General features: G+C 37.5%; 1 protein-coding gene across 2 annotated transcripts in view; it reads left to right on the top strand.

Moving 5' to 3' along the window:
- The window catches only part of JAK2 (Janus kinase 2), a 215,932-nt gene that overhangs the window by 44,048 nt on the left and 150,333 nt on the right, over positions 1-21,551 (top strand). For both annotated transcript variants that reach the window (XM_069881242.1, XM_069881241.1), the window contains exons 3-10: positions 797-1,047; positions 9,593-9,716; positions 10,484-10,601; positions 11,123-11,268; positions 12,557-12,878; positions 15,259-15,378; positions 18,245-18,402; positions 19,842-19,953. In XM_069881242.1, the coding sequence (XP_069737343.1) occupies positions 828-1,047; positions 9,593-9,716; positions 10,484-10,601; positions 11,123-11,268; positions 12,557-12,878; positions 15,259-15,378; positions 18,245-18,402; positions 19,842-19,953 (1,320 nt within the window). In that variant the 5' untranslated portion in view covers positions 797-827. The remainder of the gene's footprint in view (positions 1-796; positions 1,048-9,592; positions 9,717-10,483; positions 10,602-11,122; positions 11,269-12,556; positions 12,879-15,258; positions 15,379-18,244; positions 18,403-19,841; positions 19,954-21,551) is intronic.

Here is a 21,551-nt window from a genome sequence, read left to right as displayed (position 1 = left end):
TGAAATGCTGAAATCCAGGTGGTAGTACTTGGATTATACTCATTAAAATGATAATGGAGTTACAGAAGAGCAAAGAATTTCTTGAATTGTTTTTTGGAATATGCTGTCAACCTCAGTTTTTAAAAAAATTTTTTTTTTTTTTTTACATTATCAAATATACTTGTGGCTGTATATTGAGTTATTAGTCTCGTTTTAATTATTACATTTATCTGAGTGGATTTTTAGCTTGAGTGCCTTATGAATAGACTTAAATTATAGGTGTGAAAGACAGAGATCTTGGAAGTCCTCTATTCACAGATACAAACAATCTTGTTTACTTAGAGTCTCATTTCAGTTAGTACATATTTTCTTTTAAGTGTCTGTTTGTGACTAAAACTCATCTGGGAGGTGCTACTCTTAAATTTTTCTTAATTAGTGCCAGTTTGTTGCATTTAAACTGGGAAGATGATGAGTTCCACAGGTGTCACTGAAGCAATCATTCTGGCTTTCAGATGTAACTAGCATGTTTCAGTTGGACAGGTGAGCATTCACTGTGTAAAAACTGGTGAGAGATAATAAGTCCTCTGGTTGGACTCCCAGTGAATATCTGTTTTTCCTGTCACTGCATTTGTTATTTTTCAGACTGGGACCATGTAATAAGTCAAAGAGCAACTCAGCTTTTAGTAAACCTTTTAAGCCAATTTCCTGTCCGCAGCTGTCAGTGTTTTTCCTGTGTCAGAACAGTACTGTCATTAAATAGTATTACAAGCAAAACCAAATGCACTTAGTTAAGAAGTACTTCTTACGTTTCTTTCAGGCAAATACTCTGAACAGAACCAAAACGAGCAATGGCCTGTCTTACAATGACAAACATGGAAAGTACAGACACTTCTACTGTCCACCAGAATGGTGACATCCATGGGAATACGAGTGCACCTAAGCACACAGAACCATTGCTGCAAGTGTACCTTTATCATTCTCCTGGGAAGACAGGAGGGGATTACCTTCAATTTCCAGCTGGAGAATACGTTGCGGAAGAGATTTGCATTGTTGCCTGTAAAGCCTGTGGTAAGTATTTACATAATGGTTTTCCTAATGAAGGAGTAAAATTCAACTTAATGCAATAAAGTTTTTAATAATTCTGACCTGATGAAAATGGTGGGATTTTAACTGAAATACTAATTTCTGTTCTTTCAGAAGTAATTGGTATCAGAAGTAATTAGCACCTGGCTGCAAAGCCATTCCTGTTGAAATGGTTTTGAAACTGAGATTATAATCAAGTGACTGCCATCTTTTTTAGATAATATGAGCATATACTATCCTTTACTTGGAAGTCTTCTTTTATTGAGCTGAGATGTAGCTTGGATAAATCACAGCGGGGCCTGGAAGTAGCTTCAATTACTTTCTGATGCAGTCCTGCAAAACAGATTAATGATGTTGCAGGTGGAAACTGTTCTGTTTAATATAATATAACTGCTTCTGTATATTTGGTTAATGCTTTTTGTAATCATTTATGAAATAAAGTGACTAAATGAGAGGATGGTATATTTGAAATAAATAAATATTTTTTAAAAAATTATATCTAAGAATGCCTTTGAATTGCTACCTTTACTGAGAGTTTAACATGAACAGGTGCTGAGAACTGTAGTAAAATATAATAATTCAAGCATGCATTTTATGCATGTATCTTTCATTGCAAAAGTAGGTTGAATTTATGAGTAAAAAACCTAATTCCAATAAACTACAAATATTAAAGCGAAAGTCTTCTTATTCCTCATGCACACGTGCACGCGCGCGCACACACACACGTACAGAGTCATTCTGTGTCTTCTTTTAGGGTGTCAGTGGTTGTAAGGCTGGAGGTGTTCTTTTAGCTTTCCAAATGCAAATTTGCATTTCAGGTGCTAATGAATTGAAATGGTTCATAATTCCAAATCTTTCTTTTCCAGTGCATGTCACAAGTATGAAGCTCTTAAATCTGGCAGTACTTCTAATTTTCTCCAAACTTCTTGTATTTTTGTGGGTTTTGTCCTTTGATTGCTATACTGGTCTTAGGTTTGTTTTTAGTGACTTTGCTTTTGGGTACAGTCTGTCACTCTTTTCTGTGCTGTTGAGTGTCTTGTACTGAATGAATTGCATGCTGTGAATTGGTATTTTGCTTTATATGCTAGTTTCACACAGGTTTTTTTCTGGGGTTAAGCCCCATTGTTCCTTGGGATTTCTTTAGACATGACAGAACTTGACTAAGGTGCAAGTTTGTAGAGTAGCTCTTGTGTAGTATGACGGCATTAGGCAGGTAAGCCCATGTAATAAGTTCAGCAGAACCCTTGCCTGGGATTCATTCTACGAGGCTGTGAGGAAATGGTATTTAGAGGTTTGCAAAGTTTTAGCAAATGTCATGACCCAGTTGGTCTGAATTTGACAGATGGACCTGAGAGTTTTCTTGGACTTGAGGTATTTTTGTTGGTGAATCAAATCAAGATCTCCCAAATATCTTCCACTGTGTCTGCAAGGTTCTGTAGTCTCTTTCCTCCAGTTGAAGAGAAAAAAAAAAGTCTTTGCACTCTAGAAGATACACCCATACTAATTTCTGTGATAAGGATAAACTTCTTCATGCTGATGCCTATGGTTTTTGGGTCTCGGTTTTGCCTCTGTTAGATTTGTCAGTTTAGTTCAGACCTGGAGTTACAGCATCTAAAGGTGCGTAAAAGCTAATATGGATGTTGGAGGTTCTTCACTTTGAGTGTTGAAGTGGTATTGAATTTTCACATTAGACAGTAGTTCAATATCTTTTGTGCAAGTAGTGGTGTAGTCACTGAGGATATTGCTGAGGGAGTGAAACAGAGAATAATTTTAGTATATAGTGGTGAAAAAAATGGTTCTTTGTTTAACTTTGTTGGCCTTCTGGGCTGTGAGCACGTATTGCCCGCTTATTTTGATCTTCTCATCAATTGGCACCCTGAAGTCCTCCTCCGCAGGGCAGCTCTCAATCACATCATCCCCCATCCCCCATCCTGTATTGAAATGGCAGATTGCCCCGACGCAGGTGTAGAACCTTGCACTTGGCCTTGTTGAACCTAATAAAGTTCACACAGGCCCACTTCTCTCAGCTTGGTGTCATCTGCAGATTTGCTGAGGGTGCAGTCAATCTTGCCGTCTCTTATCATCAATGAAGATTAAATTAAGCCTCAGTGGTCCCAGTATGGGCCCCTGTGGACACGACTTGTCGCAGATCTCCGTCTACACCTTGAGCCACTGACCACTACTCTCTGAATGTGACCATCCAACCAATTCATTATCCACTGAACCCATCAAATCCATATCTCTCCAATTTAGAGTGAAGGATGTTGTAGGGGACCGTGTCAGAGGCTTTACAGAAATCCCGATATTTATATCCATTGTTTTTCTCGTGTCCACTGATATGGTTACCCCATCATAGAAAGCCACTAGGTTGGTCAGTCAGGACTTGCTCCTGGTGGAGCCCTGCTGGCTGTCATTAATCACCTCCCTGTCCTCCATGTGCTTTATCATAGCTTCTAGGAGGATCTGTTCTATGATCTTTCCTGGCACATAGGTGAGGCTGACAGGTCAGTAGTTCCCAGGCTCATCTTTTCTGCTCTTTCTAAAAACGAGGACAATGTTGCCCTTCGTCCAGTCACCAGGGACTTCTCCTGACTGCCATGACTTTTCAAATATTATGGAGAGTGGCTTGGCAACCACATCAGCCAATTCCCTCGGGTCTCTGGGATGAATCTCATTGGGTCCCATAGACTTACATTTGTTAAGGTTCCTCAGGTGGTCACAAACCTGATCTTCCTCTATGGTGGAGGGAGCATTTAGCCCCCTGGTCTGCATCTTATTGCCCATTGACCTAGGAGGGATGAAGAGAGTGGTTCATAATTATTTGTCCAAATACATCTTATATTATGTTGAGCCTGTATCCTTCTAGAGACAAGGTACACAAAGTCCTTTGAAGAGTGGCTTCTGCCTGGGAACTAACTGTTGTAGTAGTAAATAACTCTTCAAACAAGTAGTAAGAATAGTTCAGAAAAGCCGCCAGAGTTGATGCAAGAGTGGTAATGCAAACTTGATCTGATACTTTACAGAATAACTGTAAACTTTATGATTTTTGTTTTACTTGAAGCATAAATATATATGAAAATAGTCTAGAATTCTGTGTTTAAAAATTAGCAGGTCTAATTGAAAATAGTACCATCTGAATTTTGTTGTGGTGTAGGTAAATCAAATATGGACTACTGGGAATGCATGAAGTCTTTGAATTTGAATCTTGGATGTATTTATTTGTATACAGAAAGGATGTTTCGTAAACTATATAATTTTGCAGTGAGATGCTGCCCAGTCTATTGTAAGTGGATTTAAGAGTTTTTATCAGCAGATGGAGTAGATTTTTTTTTTAAAAAACCAAAGTCAAACCCAGACAGATGTGGACTGTACACTGTAATTTACTAGAATAATGCATTATACAGATATTTTCTTTTCATTATTAAACCAAAGATTTGTGGGTTTATTCCACCAGGTGAATAACATGAGTAAAAAATATATGTGTTACTTGTATATATTGAGAATTGTTACTGAGCTAGAGTTAACTAAGCGAAGGTATTTTTGCATTACTCTAGGAAAGTGAGCTTGTAAATCACAGTTAAAACAGTTACAGCTGTAAGCAAAGCATTGCTTTGGTGTTGAACAAATCAATTTGTGCCATGTTCTTGAAAATAGTAATAAATGAGTGGTAAAGGATGCAGAGCTACTGACTTTAAATGTAACTATAACATTTAATTAACACAGTGAAAAATATTTTGGCAAAATCAACCGAGGAACATAGTTTTGTTTAATATCTTGCATTTCTGCCATGCCTTGTTGCCCTGCTGTATAAGACCCCTAAATTTCTTCAGGACATACCTGACTTTATTAACCTACTTTCTGGCAGGCTTTTGTTCTGATTTTTTCTCTCCCCTTTCGTTAGGATCGTTAGACCCTGTAATCTTAACTATTTAATGGAGACAGAATCATAATAGGGGACCAGTTTGATAATCCTGAGTGGATTGCTGAGTTACAAGCAGGTAGCAGTTAACAAAAGAACTTGAATTTGTTGGCTTCTGTGTTTGTTTTTTGTTTTTAACGTTGAAATCCTGAAACTTCACTCAGGAACTTTTTTAATTCTCACCCATCTATTTTGCAAATAGAGTGGAAGTTCCATGGTACTTTCCTTTAAAACTGCTGGTGAATCCCAGATAGCAGAGAATTTTTAATTGTACCGCTATACAAGCACAGTTTCGAAACATTTGATGTGACTAAGCACTAACAGTGTCTGTAGTCAAATAAACATTTCCAAGGGAGTTACTGTGTTGCATAATGTGACAGTGGTGATGATCTGTAGTACCTTTGTGCTTGCTTGTTCAGAGGAGATTCCTTCTTAGTGGGTAGAGAATTTTAAGTAGATATATCTTTAACATACTGAATTTCCACAATTCACATGGCACAGAGTTGTCATTGATTATAACTGCCCATTGTGGGTGTTCAGAGGGGTCGGTGTGAGTGGTGTGAGGGGATTAGTTTTGTTTTTTTCTTAAGTGATAGCCTTTCCTGAAGATCTGCACACAACATTGCTTCCCCCCTCCCAACTGAGGCAAGGAGTGGATTAGTCGGAACTCTGGGTGATTCTGTTTTGCCAGGAAAGGAAACAGGTGCTTCTGTTAAATATTGGAAAAACATTTTGTTGACAGCACAGTGACATTAAGTGTGTTGTCAGAGTTTGGTAAGCCTCCAGTTTGTATGAAAAATGAGCGTAAGATATTTTCATGTGAGAAAAGCCAAGGAATTTTCCATCTGATATGTGCAAGACTTTTTAAGTTAATTTACTCCACAGTTGTGTGTGAGAACTGAATAATGTTTGTATTGGACTTTGAAGATTTTATATTTTAAAGTGTTTTTAATCATTAACTCCATGCAACTAATTGCTTTCATCTATATATGTCTAGTCACGTACTAATATGCTTGAATTGACAATTTCATAATATACTATTTCTACTGTAGACTGTGCATGGCTTCCATACTTCATATTGTCATGGACTTTTGTGATTTACAGTTGCTAGGGTTTAATTTTCTTTACAGAGGTACGTTACCTAATGAAAATATACCATATGGGTGATAGGGAACCTAATGCCTATGGAGGAGAAAATACATGGAGGAAGAAATACAAGAAAACTCTTATTTCCTTAGCTGCTTCAGGGTAAATGAAGTCATGTGACTTGTCTGAATGTGGAGCTCTAAAATTGTATTGAGGAAGGGAAGAAACTACGATGCAAATTGTTCGCTTTTTAGACTTGAGGTAGAATTTTGAGGAAGGAACTTCTGCTGTGTTACAGCCCTTCATTATTTTACTTGACAGTCTGTATAATATGATGAGACTTCTTTATTTAGCCTTACATACTCAATAAAATACTTGACAAAAACACGACTACCCCTTTGCAGTAGTCCATATAGTTTATTCGGTAGCCCTTGCTGGACAAGCAAAGTGTAGAACAATTCTGAGTTATTGTTTCTGAGTCACTGTCTCCTAATTAATCACTGTTTGATTTGATAGTATGGTGCAGAAATCCAGGGGAGGTTTTCAGTACCTGTTGTGAACAGCTTTTGTGATTTTGCTTGTGCTGAAAAGGTATTTCTTAGAAGTTTTCACAAGTATTGACATGTCTAGGCTTCATCAGAAGACTTTGATTACCCAACCTCCACCCCGAGTCTTTTAGATTCTTTTTTTTTTTTTCTGAAGAAAGCACGTAAATTCTACAGTTATCGTTCACTTGAAAAGTCCCTGCAATTTGTAGTACTGGTAAGAATTACATAAAGAGAGGTGCTTCTGGCTTCTCTGCAGTTGTCAGACTTCTGTGGACAATTTTCAAGACTTCAGTAAGGGTATTTACTCCGTTTTTATGTGTAGAATCATAGACTAGTTTGGGTTGGAAGGGACCTTAAAGATCATCTAGTTCCAGCCCCGCTGTGATGGGCAGGGACACCTCCTGCCAGCCCAGGCTGCCCAAGGCCCCATCCAGCCTGGTCTTGAACACCTCCAGGGATGGGGCAGCCACAGCTTCCCCGGGCAGCCTGTTCTAGTGCCTCACCACCCTCATCATGAAGAAATTCTTCCTTATACTTAGTCTAAATCTGCCCCTCTTCAGTTTATACCCGTTGCTCCTAGTCCTAATCATTGAACTTTTTCTTTGAAGTGCTGTAATATTCTGACACAAATGCCTAATTCTTAAGGGTGGAAAAAAAAAAGTATAGCTCTTCTTGGAAAACACATATGATCTGTATGTCATTCAGCACTGGCGATGAAAATAATGAAGTATGAGGGATGGATGAATGCACGGTTTACTCTTCATACATAGGAAGCCAGTAAAGAAGTTGATTTTTTTTTTTTTAATGCCAACATTTCTGGTTTGTAGAGGAAATCCCAAAGTCATGCTCCTTGCCTAGTTAAAGTTTCTTTTCAGAACAGCGGTGTTATGATCTGGATTGAAATACTGTGATCTGTGGGTTTTTTTGTTTGATTTGGGTTTTTTTGAGTGATGGGGTGGTGGTGGTGTCTGCAATGTATTTAGTGAAATATGGCAGCTTGACATTTGAGTTTAAGAATATGATTTGGAAATTTTTTTCTAGTTCAGTGTGCTTACATGGAGTTTGTTAGGGGAAATAGATTGGTGGGATTAAGTAAACATTCAGTGTTGTCTTGAATGGGGTTTAGCATTTGATTAGAATCCTGAAATAGGTTGTTGATTTGCATGCATTGCACTGTAATCGATCTGAAATTATTTGGGATATAAACAAAACACAGCCTTAAAACTGCTAAGTTAATTGTTACTGCTTTACACACAGCTGATTGATAATGTAATCTAGTTGATCCCGCGTCACACATCAAATGAGAACCATGTTTGGTTGCTTGGGATAGGGTTTTTTTTTAACTCCATGCAACAGAGTTAATTTGATATTTTTTAGGTTTGTGATGGAGCAAATATGCCTTACTACACCATAAATTTACAATATCTAGATTTACAGCCAGTCCTTCAGTTACTAATTCCTTCAGGGTTATTCCTTTGGGGGTTTTGTTTAGTTTCTCTTTGGTTACTTTACATAACTCTCCATTTCTGTAGTTTTCTGTAAGTCTATGACTCCTTTTCATAGGAAATCATGTGTTAGGACCTGTAGTTCTGGAATATTTTCTTAGCTTTAGTTTAAAGAAGTGTCAGGTGATTAGCCTGTAGATTTTACCAGTTTAATCTGACATCTGGATAATGAACCTCTCATTCTTAGACCTGTGGCTAGCTCCCTACAGAGACAAATACTGTATTGTAACAAATTTAAGCTAGTTGATATTTAAAACTTAATTACTTTGTGTTTTACAAGCTTATGCAGTTTTATATGTAGAATTAATTAATTGTTTCTAGCTGATTGTCTTACATGAGCTTTCAATGTGATGAAAGAAATTTGGGTCTGCCCCCTCCGGTAGCTATCTGGATGCTGTTCATATCTGAAAGAAATAAAGGATTTCTGCTCTCCTCTCCCTCCTCTTGTGTATTTTTTGTGTATTATTCTAAGCGTCTGGGGAGGGTTGTGAGTACTGAGCATTTTCCCAGAATTCTTTTGCCTCTTAACACCATCTTAAGTTACTTTTCTTGTCTTTATTATTTTCTCAGTGGTTTTGCCTCCTTCCTCCAAAGTGTCTTTCTTTAATGTAAACAGTTTTCTTTCATTATGACTTACTGTGACTTTCACACTGTAATTCTCATCCTGCTCTCTGGTCCCTGTATCTCTTTTCTTCAAAATATGTTAGTTAGTGGTTGAAGTTCATCCTTCTTTGCTGTTGATTCTCAGGCATGTTTTCCAAATCATAGCACTGGCGTTACATGGATGCATAACACTGCAGCATAGAACAATGTTACAGCATCTGTCTTATGTTAGGTGACACTTTCAGCTGGGAACCCCAAACTCAAATTAAAATTATGATACTGCTGAGGAGCTGATGCTTGTCTGATTTCTGTAGCTTGTAATTAGGTAGGATTGCTTGTCACTTAAAACAATGTTGAATATTTAAGGAAAAAAATATTTTCCAATTTTGTTTAATTAACAATATACATTTGGATTTGTTCTCAGCTAAGCTACTAAAATATAAGTGGCAGCTGGTTGTCCTAGTCATGATGACTTTCTTTCTATTGCTTTACTTCTAATTTTTCATCAGTCTAAAATCATAGAATCATAGATCTTAAAATCAATGCCTAGATTTGTTTTGGGGAAAAGTAAGGGGAAAAAGTAACGTACTGTTGTTAGCTGTTACTAGGCTGAGAAGCTGGCTAGACTGAGACTCAGTCTGCAGTCAGAGAACATAAAGGAAGAATGAGGAAATAAACCAGGAAAGCCAGTCTTCAGGTTATAAGGTTGTGATTGCAGTGCTGTTGACAGTGATAGAGCAGTGCAATGAATAGTTGGACAACATGTACTAATCTGCTACTTTTAACCCGCAATACAATTTTTTTTAGTAAGGTTGATTCTTCGTGAGAGCCATTTCCTGTAAATGTTTGCTTCTCTGTTCTTTGTTTAGGTATCATGCCAGTGTATCATAACATGTTTGCACTCATGAGTAAAACAGAGAGAATGTGGTATCCTCCAAATCATATCTTCCATGTAGATGAAGCAACCAGACTCACTCTACTTTACCGGATAAGGTAATCCAAATCAAATGTTATGCACTTCTTAAGGTAAAAGAAAACAACCAGTAAGATATGTAGTTGAACCACAGTTTCTCTAAGAAGTTATGGATAGATTATTGATGATAACTGGATAAGAGATAGGGAAAAGAAAAAAAATATTGAAGTAGATTTGAATAACATATTTTGTCGGTTGTCAGTATACCATGTTTGCCGTGTCGGATTGAAGAAGTAAACAACAAAAAATACAGAAGTCGAAATAGTTTTTTTCTTAATAATGATACATCTCATCTCTGTGCTTGCCTGTTTGAAATTAGTAGCAGTTCTGAAATGCAGAGTAATTATTGTGTGTAGTCTGGCAGATGTCTACAGTAGAACAATTTTTGTCTAACCTGGGTTTTGAATGTGAATGTCTAAAGCTACAGTCACAGTTTTGCTTATACTAAAGATGTTTGCTTATGCTGCATAATGTGGCCTGAGTGTTTCTTTAGGAACTGTCTCAAAGAGTACTGGAAGACAGTAACACAAAATCCTCCATATTCTGATTAGTGAGGATAGTCTTGCAGAGCTTCTCATCCTACCACTACGGCTCGTTGCCCTTCTTAAATGTTGTAGTACTTTAAGACACCAAGAACTGGATCCAAAGCTTTCCATTGACTAACTGGGCCTTTGTGTTGGTCCTCCAAACCAGCCAGCACTAATTACATGTCTGTGAAATTGATAACATCTGATGTGGGAAAGCAAAGTATCTGTTTATTGATGTTTGCTTAAATATTTATGAATAGGTTTTATTTTCCTCACTGGTATTGCAATGGCACCAGCAGAGCATATCGGTATGGAATTCTTCGAGGTGCAGAAAGCCCTGTTCTTGATGATCTCGTCATGTCTTACCTATTTGCACAGGTATGATTTACTTGATTATTTTTTAATGCAGATTGGTAAAGATTGCTTATATATTCCTTTTCACATCATCAGATAGTAACTGTATAGGCTCTTCTGACAGCTGGAAGCCCACTGAAAATTAAAATTACATGTTGTGTATGTGTAGAGATGAAGCTCACATGGCACTCGTGGGGAGAGCAGTGAGAGTGTGTAGCTCCTTTCTTGTGCCACTACCACGTGGAAGTTTTTCTGCCTGACTTGCATTTTGGACTGTTACAGTGTAGAACAACATCCTCCCCACATCGACCTTTTAGAGATTTGAAATGAAAATACTTGAAAACAGTGTTTCTAATCATGGTAGTAGCTGGTATCCATTATGAACATGTACAGCTTTTTGTGGATGAAGAGGTTCATTCAGAATAATGCAAGTCTTTAAAAAAGCAAGCTAATGAAAAATAAAATCCCTCACCCCCAAGAAAAATTTGTATTGATGAATACCACTGCTGTAGTATGATTTGCTTGCTTGCATTCTTCTTTCTCAGTGGCGAGATGATTTTTTGGATGGGTGGATACAAATGCCTGTTACTCATGAAACACAAGAAGAATGTCTCGGAATGGCTGTTCTGGATATGATGAGAGTGGCCAAAGAAAAGGACCAAACACCGCTGGCTATTTATAATTCAGTCAGGTGATTCCATGCTTCATAACTTGTCTCACACCTGTTAGATATTTAAACCAAATATTTTCGCACAGAAGAATCAGGGAGGAGACGTTTGGCTGTTGATGATTTATTCTAGCATAATGATTCCATAAAGTTACCTATAGTGTATACTAGGTATTAATAGAAAGCTTTAAGGTACATGGGTTTTGGTCTCTTAATGAGACGTAAGGCAGCAGCTGCTCATGAGGGAAAGGAGATAAGCAATAATTTGAGTTAGGAGAGACCTCTGGGAGTCTTCCAATCCAGCGCACTGTTCAGATCAGGGCTAGCTTCAAAGTTAAATGAACTTAGGGCTTCATCCATTCAAGTTCTGGAAAATGTCCAGGGGTGGAGATCCCACCATATCTCTGAGTGGCTTTGTCCTGTATGTGGTGAACCTCATTGATGAAGATTTTCTCTGTATCTAATTAGTCTCCTCTGTGAGACTGTGTATCTGTCGCCTCTTGTCCTTCACTTTGTATATCTGAGAAGAGATTAAGTCAGTCTTCTGTGTAAACATCTGTTAGTTGAAGACAATTAGTAGAACACCCTGCTTGAGGCTTTTCTCCAGACTGAACAAATCAAGCTCCCTTGCACCTTTTCTGTCATGTCGTGTGCTTCAGGCTCTTATCCGTTGTGGGCAGTCTCTGCTAAACATGCTTGAATTTATGAATTCACTTTGGTTTATCAACCTAATTGATTTCCACTCAAGCTGAGTTAATTCTGTCCCCTGCTTACAACTTAATGCTTGATGTTTGTGTTTTAATGAAACCTAGCAGGAGGAGTGAAAATCAGAGTGAGACAGCTGACTGCTGGTGACAAACTACTATTTTGCCCCTTGATATAATAAGGACTGTGGTACAGGAACTTCAGTGAGAACCAAACACAGTGCTGTGTTCTGCCACCTATGTTTTCTGTGGAGTTGCCTCTGTTTGTGCACTATTGTCTTTCCAACTTCTACACCAAACAAAGCAACAGTGTAACTTCTGCTGCTTTACCTCAAAACTTCAGTAATGATCAGAACAGGCACATCTGGATTAATGGCAAATGAAAGAAAAAAGTGGAAAACTGAAGAAGAGGTGGGGCTGTATTTGAAAGAAAGCTTTACAGACTGAAGAGAGAATCCTTGTAATTCTACAGTTTAAAGAACAAGGTTACATTCAGAGGAAAAGATATTTTCATGCTCACTTTTTTACCACAGAAATAATTATCTTTGCTGCCTTTGATGGGTAAATCTAGTAGGCTTGTGTTTTTTTTTCTTGTTATGTATTCACAGCTACAAAATGTTTCTGCCTAAATGTGTGCGAGCAAAAATCCAAGACTACCACATCTTGACACGAAAAAGGATAAGGTACAGATTCCGCAAATTTATACAACAGTTTGGCCAATGCAAAGCTACTGCCAGAAACTTGAAACTTAAATATCTTATAAATCTGGAAACCCTTCAGTCTGCCTTCTATTCAGAGATTTTTGAAGTAAAAGAACCTGGTGGAGATCCTTCTGGAGAGGGAAGTTTTGCAACTATTGTAATAACTGGAAATGGTGGAATTCAGTGTTCAAGAGGAAAACTTAAAGACTGTGAGACGCTGGCAGAGCAGGTAATTTGTTTTATTATTTTAATAACTGTGCAGCTTATCATGTAACAGAGTAGTTAGCTCATATTAGAAGTTCTAATATACCCCAGGTGAATTTGGTAGGTAAATTTTACTTCACAGTGATGATACAATTTCCATATGGCTGAGGCTCATAGATATGTATTAACTTAAACAGTGCAGGATTTTAAAATTAGGTTTTTTATTGAAATGTTAGAAGAAAGTCAAAACTTGAACATGTAATACTTCTGTCCTTGACAAGTGAAAAATTGAATGTTGGACCTTCATTGCTGTAAAAAAATCAATGGGGAAAAGTAATGACTCTGCCCTCAGGTCTAGGTAAAATGCATAAATTTCTCAAATTCTCTTTGAAAGCAGGGTTTTAAGTACTCTTAAAACCAGGTAAATTTCCGTGTACCTCTTTCCTGCTGCAGTTTGACTTCTACCAGCGTTTGAGCCAGCAAAGTTAAAATGACATTTCTGTGACTGCTGAATCCATACACTGTTCAGGAACTAGATGCTAAATTGTTCCAATAAGTGCTAGTAATCATGTGCTGCTGCATTTTTACTTATCGGTGTTATTTTGTGTGTGATTTCCCAGCATGATTATTCATTTTGTCGGATTTACCAGAATCTGATACAAACTCATAGCAGTATACATTGAGAGTATTGCAATTTTCCAAAAGTAAAATTAAGGGCAGAGCAAAGCACCTAACAGCTTTCCAAAATAATTTCACCCACTACTTTGGCAGTTTCGATGCATAATATATGGTAGTCAAGACCCATCTACAAAAGATTGTATTTTTACAATGTGATAATAATAACTTGTAAAAATGCTATTTTTTTGGTAATATGTAGGGGAAAAAAAAAGAAGTCTGATTACATACCCAAATTTTTTAAATGTATTATTTCCAGAGTATTTGCAGATTGATGTTAGTTACAGTTACCTCATTCATAGTTCTTATGTATCAGCCCTCTGCCTTTCCTAAGTTGATTCTGCATACCAGTTAGCTGGTATGTTAGCTCTGACAAGAGCTAACATAAATATCAGTCTTTGCAATTTCTAGTTTTAGGTATACAAAGTTTGTGCATATTATGCTATTTGGGCCTCGCAATTAAGCCTTTAGCTAGTTTAGTGTTTAAACTGATCATATTTCCTATAGAGACTGCCAGATTATTTGTCATAATTAATAATAGTATCATCCTACTTATTAGCAGAGACATGGTTGAGGCTGCATATATTTTCACTGATCCAGAAACTGTTTATTAAATTGCTTATGAGAACTTAGTAAATCAGCTGCTTGTAAATGTGATTGTAACTTTTCTCAGCAAACTATACTGATGAGTCTATTAAAATACTTAATTGAAACAAAAATTTTGGTTCTGAAGGCAGGAATGACATGTGGGGTAGATTGGGAAGAATTTTGTTTTGCCAGTTCACGTTTCTGACCACCAGATGAACAAATACAGCTTCAGGAACTCAGTGCATTTGAGCTAGTTTGTTCTAGCTTATACCCACCAAGTCTTACAGCCTTGATTATTACACCTTTTTATGTATTGGGATATGCTTGCAGCCACATAAATGGAGTATTCTAACTTAAATAAAATCTATTTGCTTTGGAAGAACAATTTTACATAGGTAAATCTACTTTTATTTAAGGCTGTTACTTAGCATCTGAAGTTCTGCTGAGAGCAAAACATAGTATCATTCGTGTGAGTTGTAATTTGGGCTGTGAAAGCTAGAAGGAATTGGTACAGAATGTGATATTGTCAAAAGCCACCTGAATTTGCTATCAAAGGAAAGCGTGTCTTGGCTTTCCCATGTAATTAGAATCAGTGCTTCAAGTTATCTAGTCAGTGATGACAGACTGATGGGAGGACCTTCTTTTAGACCCTTTTTGTTCATACTACATACGTGTCTTTAGTAGCACATTTCACAGCTTGAATCACTCAGAATGAAGCCATGACAATTTTCATTGTTAACAGGCTTTCCAATTCTTTTTTATTAGGATGTCGATAACAAGTTCTCAAAAAAGGTCTCCACCAAAAGATTAACCAAAATCTTCCATTGTTAATCCTTACAAAATGCTACAGAGTGAAGAAATATCTACAATAAAAAACCCCAAACCAATCCATATGTGGATATGTCCGTTCACAATTCCTGGATCTATGTGGTTTTTTTTTTTAATTGATGCTCCTAGTGATGGTCCTGTAAACACAAAACTTCTTTCTTTATTTTTAATGGCATATTTCAGGTTTAATGATCCTCTTTGTTGTTGCTAGCTTATAAATTCAGAGCTGTAGGAATTCTAATGCTGCAAGTAGATGGGTTTTTTTAGTTGCTATTTATGTTATTACTGACATTATATAACAATGTTTATTGCAGGACTTACAAACATACTGTGATTTTCCTGATATCATTGATATCAGCATTAAACAAGCAAGCCAAGAAGGCTCCAGTGAGAGAAGAATTGTCACCATTCACAAACAAGACAGCAAGAATCTGGTCTGTTTACTTTGCCTGCTGATTTTTTCAAATAGATGTTGCTTTGAGCAAACTGTGTGATTGCTGTGGTATTTATAGTATTGTATAACCAATTACCATGTTAATTAAGTGTGAGGTAAAAACCTGAATGCATTTCAGAAGTATAAGCAGCGTATCAGAACATCAAAGGTCTTTTGCATTCAAAGCTCTGTGCATAGATTGAAATAGAACTACATGCTTATATCTGTGAGCAATTTCTAATATGCAGATTGATCCTTTATTGGAGTCTTAAACCTGAGTCTGTAGTTTCAGCTATTGAGCATACTGTTTCTATGCTGTCATGGTAAGCTGTATGCCACTGACCAACACATTCAAAGAGCTTTTAAAATGCTCTGAAGGAATGGTGACGCACAGAAAATTAGTATTTTTACAAAATTAATGTCAAGACTTTTACTGTTTAAAATTCCTCGAAGAAGATCTTAAAGCATTTTATACATGAATGTAAGAAGTTAAATTGTTTTAGGTTGAACTCCAGCATTACACCTGAGTCAGGCTTTCCAGCAGTATAACTGTCATATAGTTGTGTGGAGGGTTGACCCAGGCTGGATGTCAGGTGCCCACCAAGCTGCTGTATCGCTTCCCCTGCTCAACTGGACAGCGGAGATAAAATGTGAAAAAAGGGTTGTGGGTTGAGATAACTGTATGGGTGGCGCGTAAGGTTGCAAATCCTGCCAGCAGACCTGCTGAACCATGGGTTTCTCTGTCTTCATGGGCCACAGGTCCAACCAGGAGCCTGCATCAGTGTGGATTTCCCACAAGGTCACAACTTCCTTTGGGCATCCAGCCACTCAATTTTGGGGTCCTCCATGGGCTGCAGGTGGATGTCTGCTCCACTGTGGACCTCCATAGCCTGCAGGGTCACAGCCTACCTCACTGTGGTCTTCACCACAGCCTCAAGGGGAATCTCTGCTCTTGTGGCTGAGGCCCTCCTCCCTTTCCTTCACTGGCCCTGAAGTCGGCACAGTTATTCTCTTGCATCTTGTCACTCCTGTCCTCTGGCTGTTGTTGCACAGCAGGTTTTTCCCCCTTCTCAAATACATTATCACAGAGGTGCTACCAACATTGCTGACTGGCTCAGCCTTGGCCAGCAGCAGGTCCATCCTGGAGCTGGCTGGCATTGGCCCCAACAGAGACTGGGGAAGCTTGTGGCAGCTTATCTCTGAAGCCACCCCTGTAGACCCCTCACTATGAAAAGCTTGCCATGCAAAACCTATATATATTGTTTCTTCCGCTGTCTCTGACTTACCTATATACACTCAGGGCTCCCCATCTCTGGCATTTGTGTGACAAGAGAGCTTCCTTCTGTGTGTATGTATGAAAAAATCTGTATACAGCTTACGTACTCTTTTTCTGTAAAAGTAATTTTTAAAAATTCCAAAAATATTTCAATAATTGTAGACTAATTGTATTGTCTCTTTAATGGTGCTTTTTTAAAAAAAGGCAAGTGGTTTATTTTCATAGCAGAGTTGTGATTCACATTCATTTCCTTCATTAATGGCACAGAATTAATGACCTCCTAAGAATTTGAAATTTTTTCGAAGGTTTTTAGTGAAACGTAAGAGTAGCTGGAATATGTGATGTGCATCTATGATGCTGAAAGCGTAACAATATTTCACATTGGTGGATGAAGCTTCCTTAATCTTGAACCATTAAAATTCTCTTTGAAAATTCTCAGTAGCGGTAGTTTGGTACTTGACTGCATATGCTTCTGAGTGTAATAGTGACTTTTTAAGAGCTTGTCTAAAAAAACTACTAAAGAGTAAGGTGGAGTAGGAAAAAATACAATAGCTACTGTTTTGCATATGATTTGTGTGTGGACACTTTACCCACCAGAATTAGAAGAAGTGTAAATTAGATTTTGTGATTGAGATTAGCCTGATACACAGCCAGTAAATTCATTATAGAAATGTACTTTGTATGTTTTTGGGATTGATTAAAAATGATTTCTACGTCTATTATTTGCATGGGTTTTCCAGCCATGTTGAAACAACTGGAAAGGTAGTTGTTTCCAAGTCCTCTTTAAAGTAAGGAGTTTGCAGACTCCAAACAAATGCTTGGCATGTGATCAGGAGCAGCAGCTTTTTTATTGCTCTCTGGCAAAGAACTTACTCAGGAACTGTGTTCAGCTGCTAAGCGTGTCCCCAGTGTCATCGGCAAACTTGTGCAGCGCATACTAGAGACAGTTCTTTTGGACTGTGCTGCTGAATGCAATAAAGTGTGACTGTAGACAGTAGAGTGACACTTCTTTGTTGAAATAAAGACAGTCTTTAATGTTCTCATAGAACTGTCAAAATACTAAGAAAATAAACTTACATAAAAGTACACCTTATTTTCTTTTATTAGCAGTAGTATGTTGTTACAGGTGGATTTAATTTTGCATTACTCTTAGTTGTTCAGTGTATTCTGCATAGACAATTTCCACGCTCTGTTCTCCTTCGACCACATTGTTCTCCGGGCCTCCATCCTGCAGTACATGTCTGCCATGTTGAGATGTATCTACTGGGTTTTCCACTTTCAAATGTTACCTCTACTGTTTCGTATATTTAGAGTGAGGGATTTTCTTAGGGCACACCTGTTTGTTTTGGGTATAATTCTGAACATTGAAAACTGCGAATGAGTTGTAAGTGGCACTGAGAAGGTAGAACTATACAAAAAATAGTTAAAAGCAGTTTGGATATCTTCAATGTATGCATATATTTATATCTTTTATACCATTACTATGTCCAGGAATTTTGTGTTGCCTATTAATAACTGAAATTCTTATTCTCTCTCTCTTCCTCACCCTTCCCCCTACCCTCTTCCCCCTCCTCCCCTGACAATTTAACAGGAGGCTGAATTTCAGTCATTAAGAGAAGCTCTGTCCTTTGTATCACTAATTGATGGATATTACAGACTAACTGCGGATGCCCACCATTATCTCTGTAAAGAAGTAGCACCGCCATCAGTCCTTGAAAATATCCAAAGCAATTGCCATGGACCAATTCTGTAAGCAATTTTTTAGCAATATAACAGAATGATCTTATTTTTGAAAGATGAACTTTAGTTGGCTGTGAACCGTAATGGACATCTTGAAATGTGTATTCATTACACTCACATAACATAAAGTGCTTTACATTTTAACTCTTACCTTTCACTTAGCATAATATAATGTATTATTGACATATCATAAAAATAAATGGAAAGATTCTGGTTTTAGTTTCCTTCACTAAGAATTCCTTTTTTCTTAAGTGAGACAGGCAGCAAAGTCATGATGCTGATTTTACTGTATTATAGTTACTACCATGGCAGCAACATAAGTGTCATAGCTCCACGGTCTCGGATTTTCACTGCAGCCTCTAGTAGTTCTATTAGCTGAGTTGCTAAGGGAAAAAAGGCAAATTCAGATAACATTCTCTTCAATATTTAAGGAAGGATTGCAGTAAACTGCTAGCTATATAAACGGGAGGTTTTTTTTTTTTTAAGGAATATTAATTTCCTTGGTTGCTTTCTTCTTTTTTTGATTTCTTTTTTGTTTTAAAGAAGGTCTTAGTACCTCCACTGACTTTTTTTTGTCTTTTTGGTAAGAATTCATATCCTGTTGTCTATTGTTTTCAGAAGCACGCTTGGGAGCTTAGAAATGTTTTTTTAGGTAGAACAAAATAGGTTTTTGCTTTAGCTACAGAAAGTTTGAAAGTTGATATATGCAAGATATGTTGCATGAAACTCACACTATCTACTCTGCTAGTACAGAATAGTTCTGTAAATTCCCCAGTGATGGAAAGAGGATAAGGGGCTATAACCTTTAGAACAGATGAAGGAGGAAAGGGATGGAGACCTTTGGAGTTCTAATCACATTCCATGCACTTATGTCTAATCCTGTATATTGATCTTTATTTGGGATTGTTCAGAAGGATATGCAATGAGCCTAGATCTTTCCAAACCATTCTGTTCCTAATTGCATAAGAGGGATAGAAATAGTCAGTTAAAATAACTTGTTTAAGTGGAAATTGGGTCTTGTAGTAACAAATGATGTTTCATTTCAATGCTTGTTTCTTGTTAGCCCTTTCCCAAGTTAAACCCACATTTTCCACACCCACAGATATTTCTGCTTCTTTATTAGACAGTCTCATCACAGCGTCTTCTAAAATAGATATCAGAAGTTGTATCATAAGCATAAGAGAATATCCTTATTCAGGCTCTAACATTTCTCATTAAATAAATAATTATGATATTTTCAGTATTAAGACTTTTTAATATACTGCTTACCACATAAGCAGTCACTCTAAATGTTGGAAAATAAAGGGACAAAATGTCTTAAAGCTGCAAACAATTTGGAGTTTGAATTGTCATTATGTTAGGTATCTGTTGATAGTGCTCATTGGCCAGTCTCTTGTGTTCCTGGATTTTGAAATTATGCAATATTAAATGTTTTCTTTTTACTATAGCATGGACTTTGCTATCAGTAAACTGAAGAAAGCGGGTAATCAGACCGGTTTCTACGTTCTTCGTTGCAGTCCTAAAGATTTTAGAAAATACTTCCTCACCTTTGCGATAGAGGTTTGTAGTCTGCCTTAGATAGTAACTGCATAATCTTTATTGCTTATAATGAGCATGGGATGTTTAGTAGATGGTTTTGTTCTCTTCACAATGTTTGTCCGATGCGTATATTCTATAGCTACTTCTGTCGGACTGGCCACTTTTCAGGGACTTGTGAGAAACATCAAAATACTTTCAAATTGAATTGCTAGTGACACATACCACAGAGAAGACAGGCAGAGGGAAGAGTGGTTGAGAGTTCTGGGCATGTTGATGTGGCTCTTGGGACTGTAGTAAATACTTGGGTGGTAGGGTGATTTGGTTTGTTTGTTTGGTTTTTTGTTTGTTTTGGGGTTTTTTTGTAATTTAAGGTTTGAGGGCATCTGGTTGGATTTTTTTCCTGGGATTCGTACCCCATCATCCCTCACCCCTTCCCCACTTAGGTTTAGACAGTCACTGGTGATCTGGGAGTATCTCTCCTTCACAGGTTCTTCTGGATTTAGGTCCTATCCCCATCCCCAGTGCTGAGCCAGCCAGATTGTTAGTCAACACAAATCTCCTGCTGGGTATCTGGTGTTACCTAGAGTGGGAGGCACTCTTGAAGTGCAATTATCACGTAGCTAAAGAACCAGATGTACCTCTCTTCGGTGAGATTGCAGTTAGTGATAATACAGTACTTTAATATTGCTGTTACATAATTGCACAATCTTGTTCCAGGGATGGGCTTCTTTTTAATGAGATTAATAGAGCTAGCTTTGGGTTTTTAACTGGGAAGGGTAATACATGGTTGTCCCTGCTGGTTTGCAGCAAGCTGGCAAGTTCAGTAAATGCTGCCAGAGATACACGTCTCTGAAAATGACAAAACAGTGTTGATGTGTGGATGGAGAAGTAAAGAGCCATTTTAAATTCAGTTTCACAAAAATTTTATTTTGGGTCAGTGAAGTGTATTTGGTAGGGGATTTTGTAAAATGAAGAGATAGGTCCCTGGGCAAGCTTAGAGAGTCAGGCTTGTGAGTTAAGTCTGCCGTTACTGACCTAGCCACACTGGGGGATTTTTTTCTTGTTGTCCTGATTCTCTCTGGACAAGCTGTAAGAAGGTTTTTGAGATTCAGAATTTCTTGGAACATTTTCCACAGTGTTGACATGAAGGACCGTGAGAGCACTATTAAGAGCTTTTCTTGTTTAAGAATGTTTAATGAGATCTTTTCAAGACTCATTGTAAAAATAAATCAATGCATATTGAGAATCTGTGCTAGGAACTAATTGTTTAGAACTGTACTATAGATGGCAGAAAAATGGAAATGCAGCTAAGATCTCCAAATGCTTGCTGAAAGAACACAGAGCATGACCATTTGGGCTATTGTTTCCAACAAAACTCTAGTTTTTATATTGCCCCACATAAGAGTGAAGAAGCTTCGTTACTAGCTCTGAAGGATTTTTCCTAGGATCCATTATCTGTTTTCTGAACTCCATCTTTGCAGATTTCATAACATTTGTTTGTTTATCATCAACATGCTAATTCCAGTGATGGGAGTAGAATCATGTTTTCTTAGAATCATGATTACATAGTGAGAACAAAACAGCAAGTTATGGTAGTATTTTGCTGTATAATTCTTTCT

Source organism: Phaenicophaeus curvirostris, chromosome Z, assembly GCF_032191515.1.
Source record: "Phaenicophaeus curvirostris isolate KB17595 chromosome Z, BPBGC_Pcur_1.0, whole genome shotgun sequence".
NCBI lineage: Eukaryota > Metazoa > Chordata > Aves > Cuculiformes > Cuculidae > Phaenicophaeus > Phaenicophaeus curvirostris.
The sequence above is the reverse complement of the archived record's forward strand: the minus strand, read 5'-3'. Positions and strand labels throughout refer to the sequence as shown.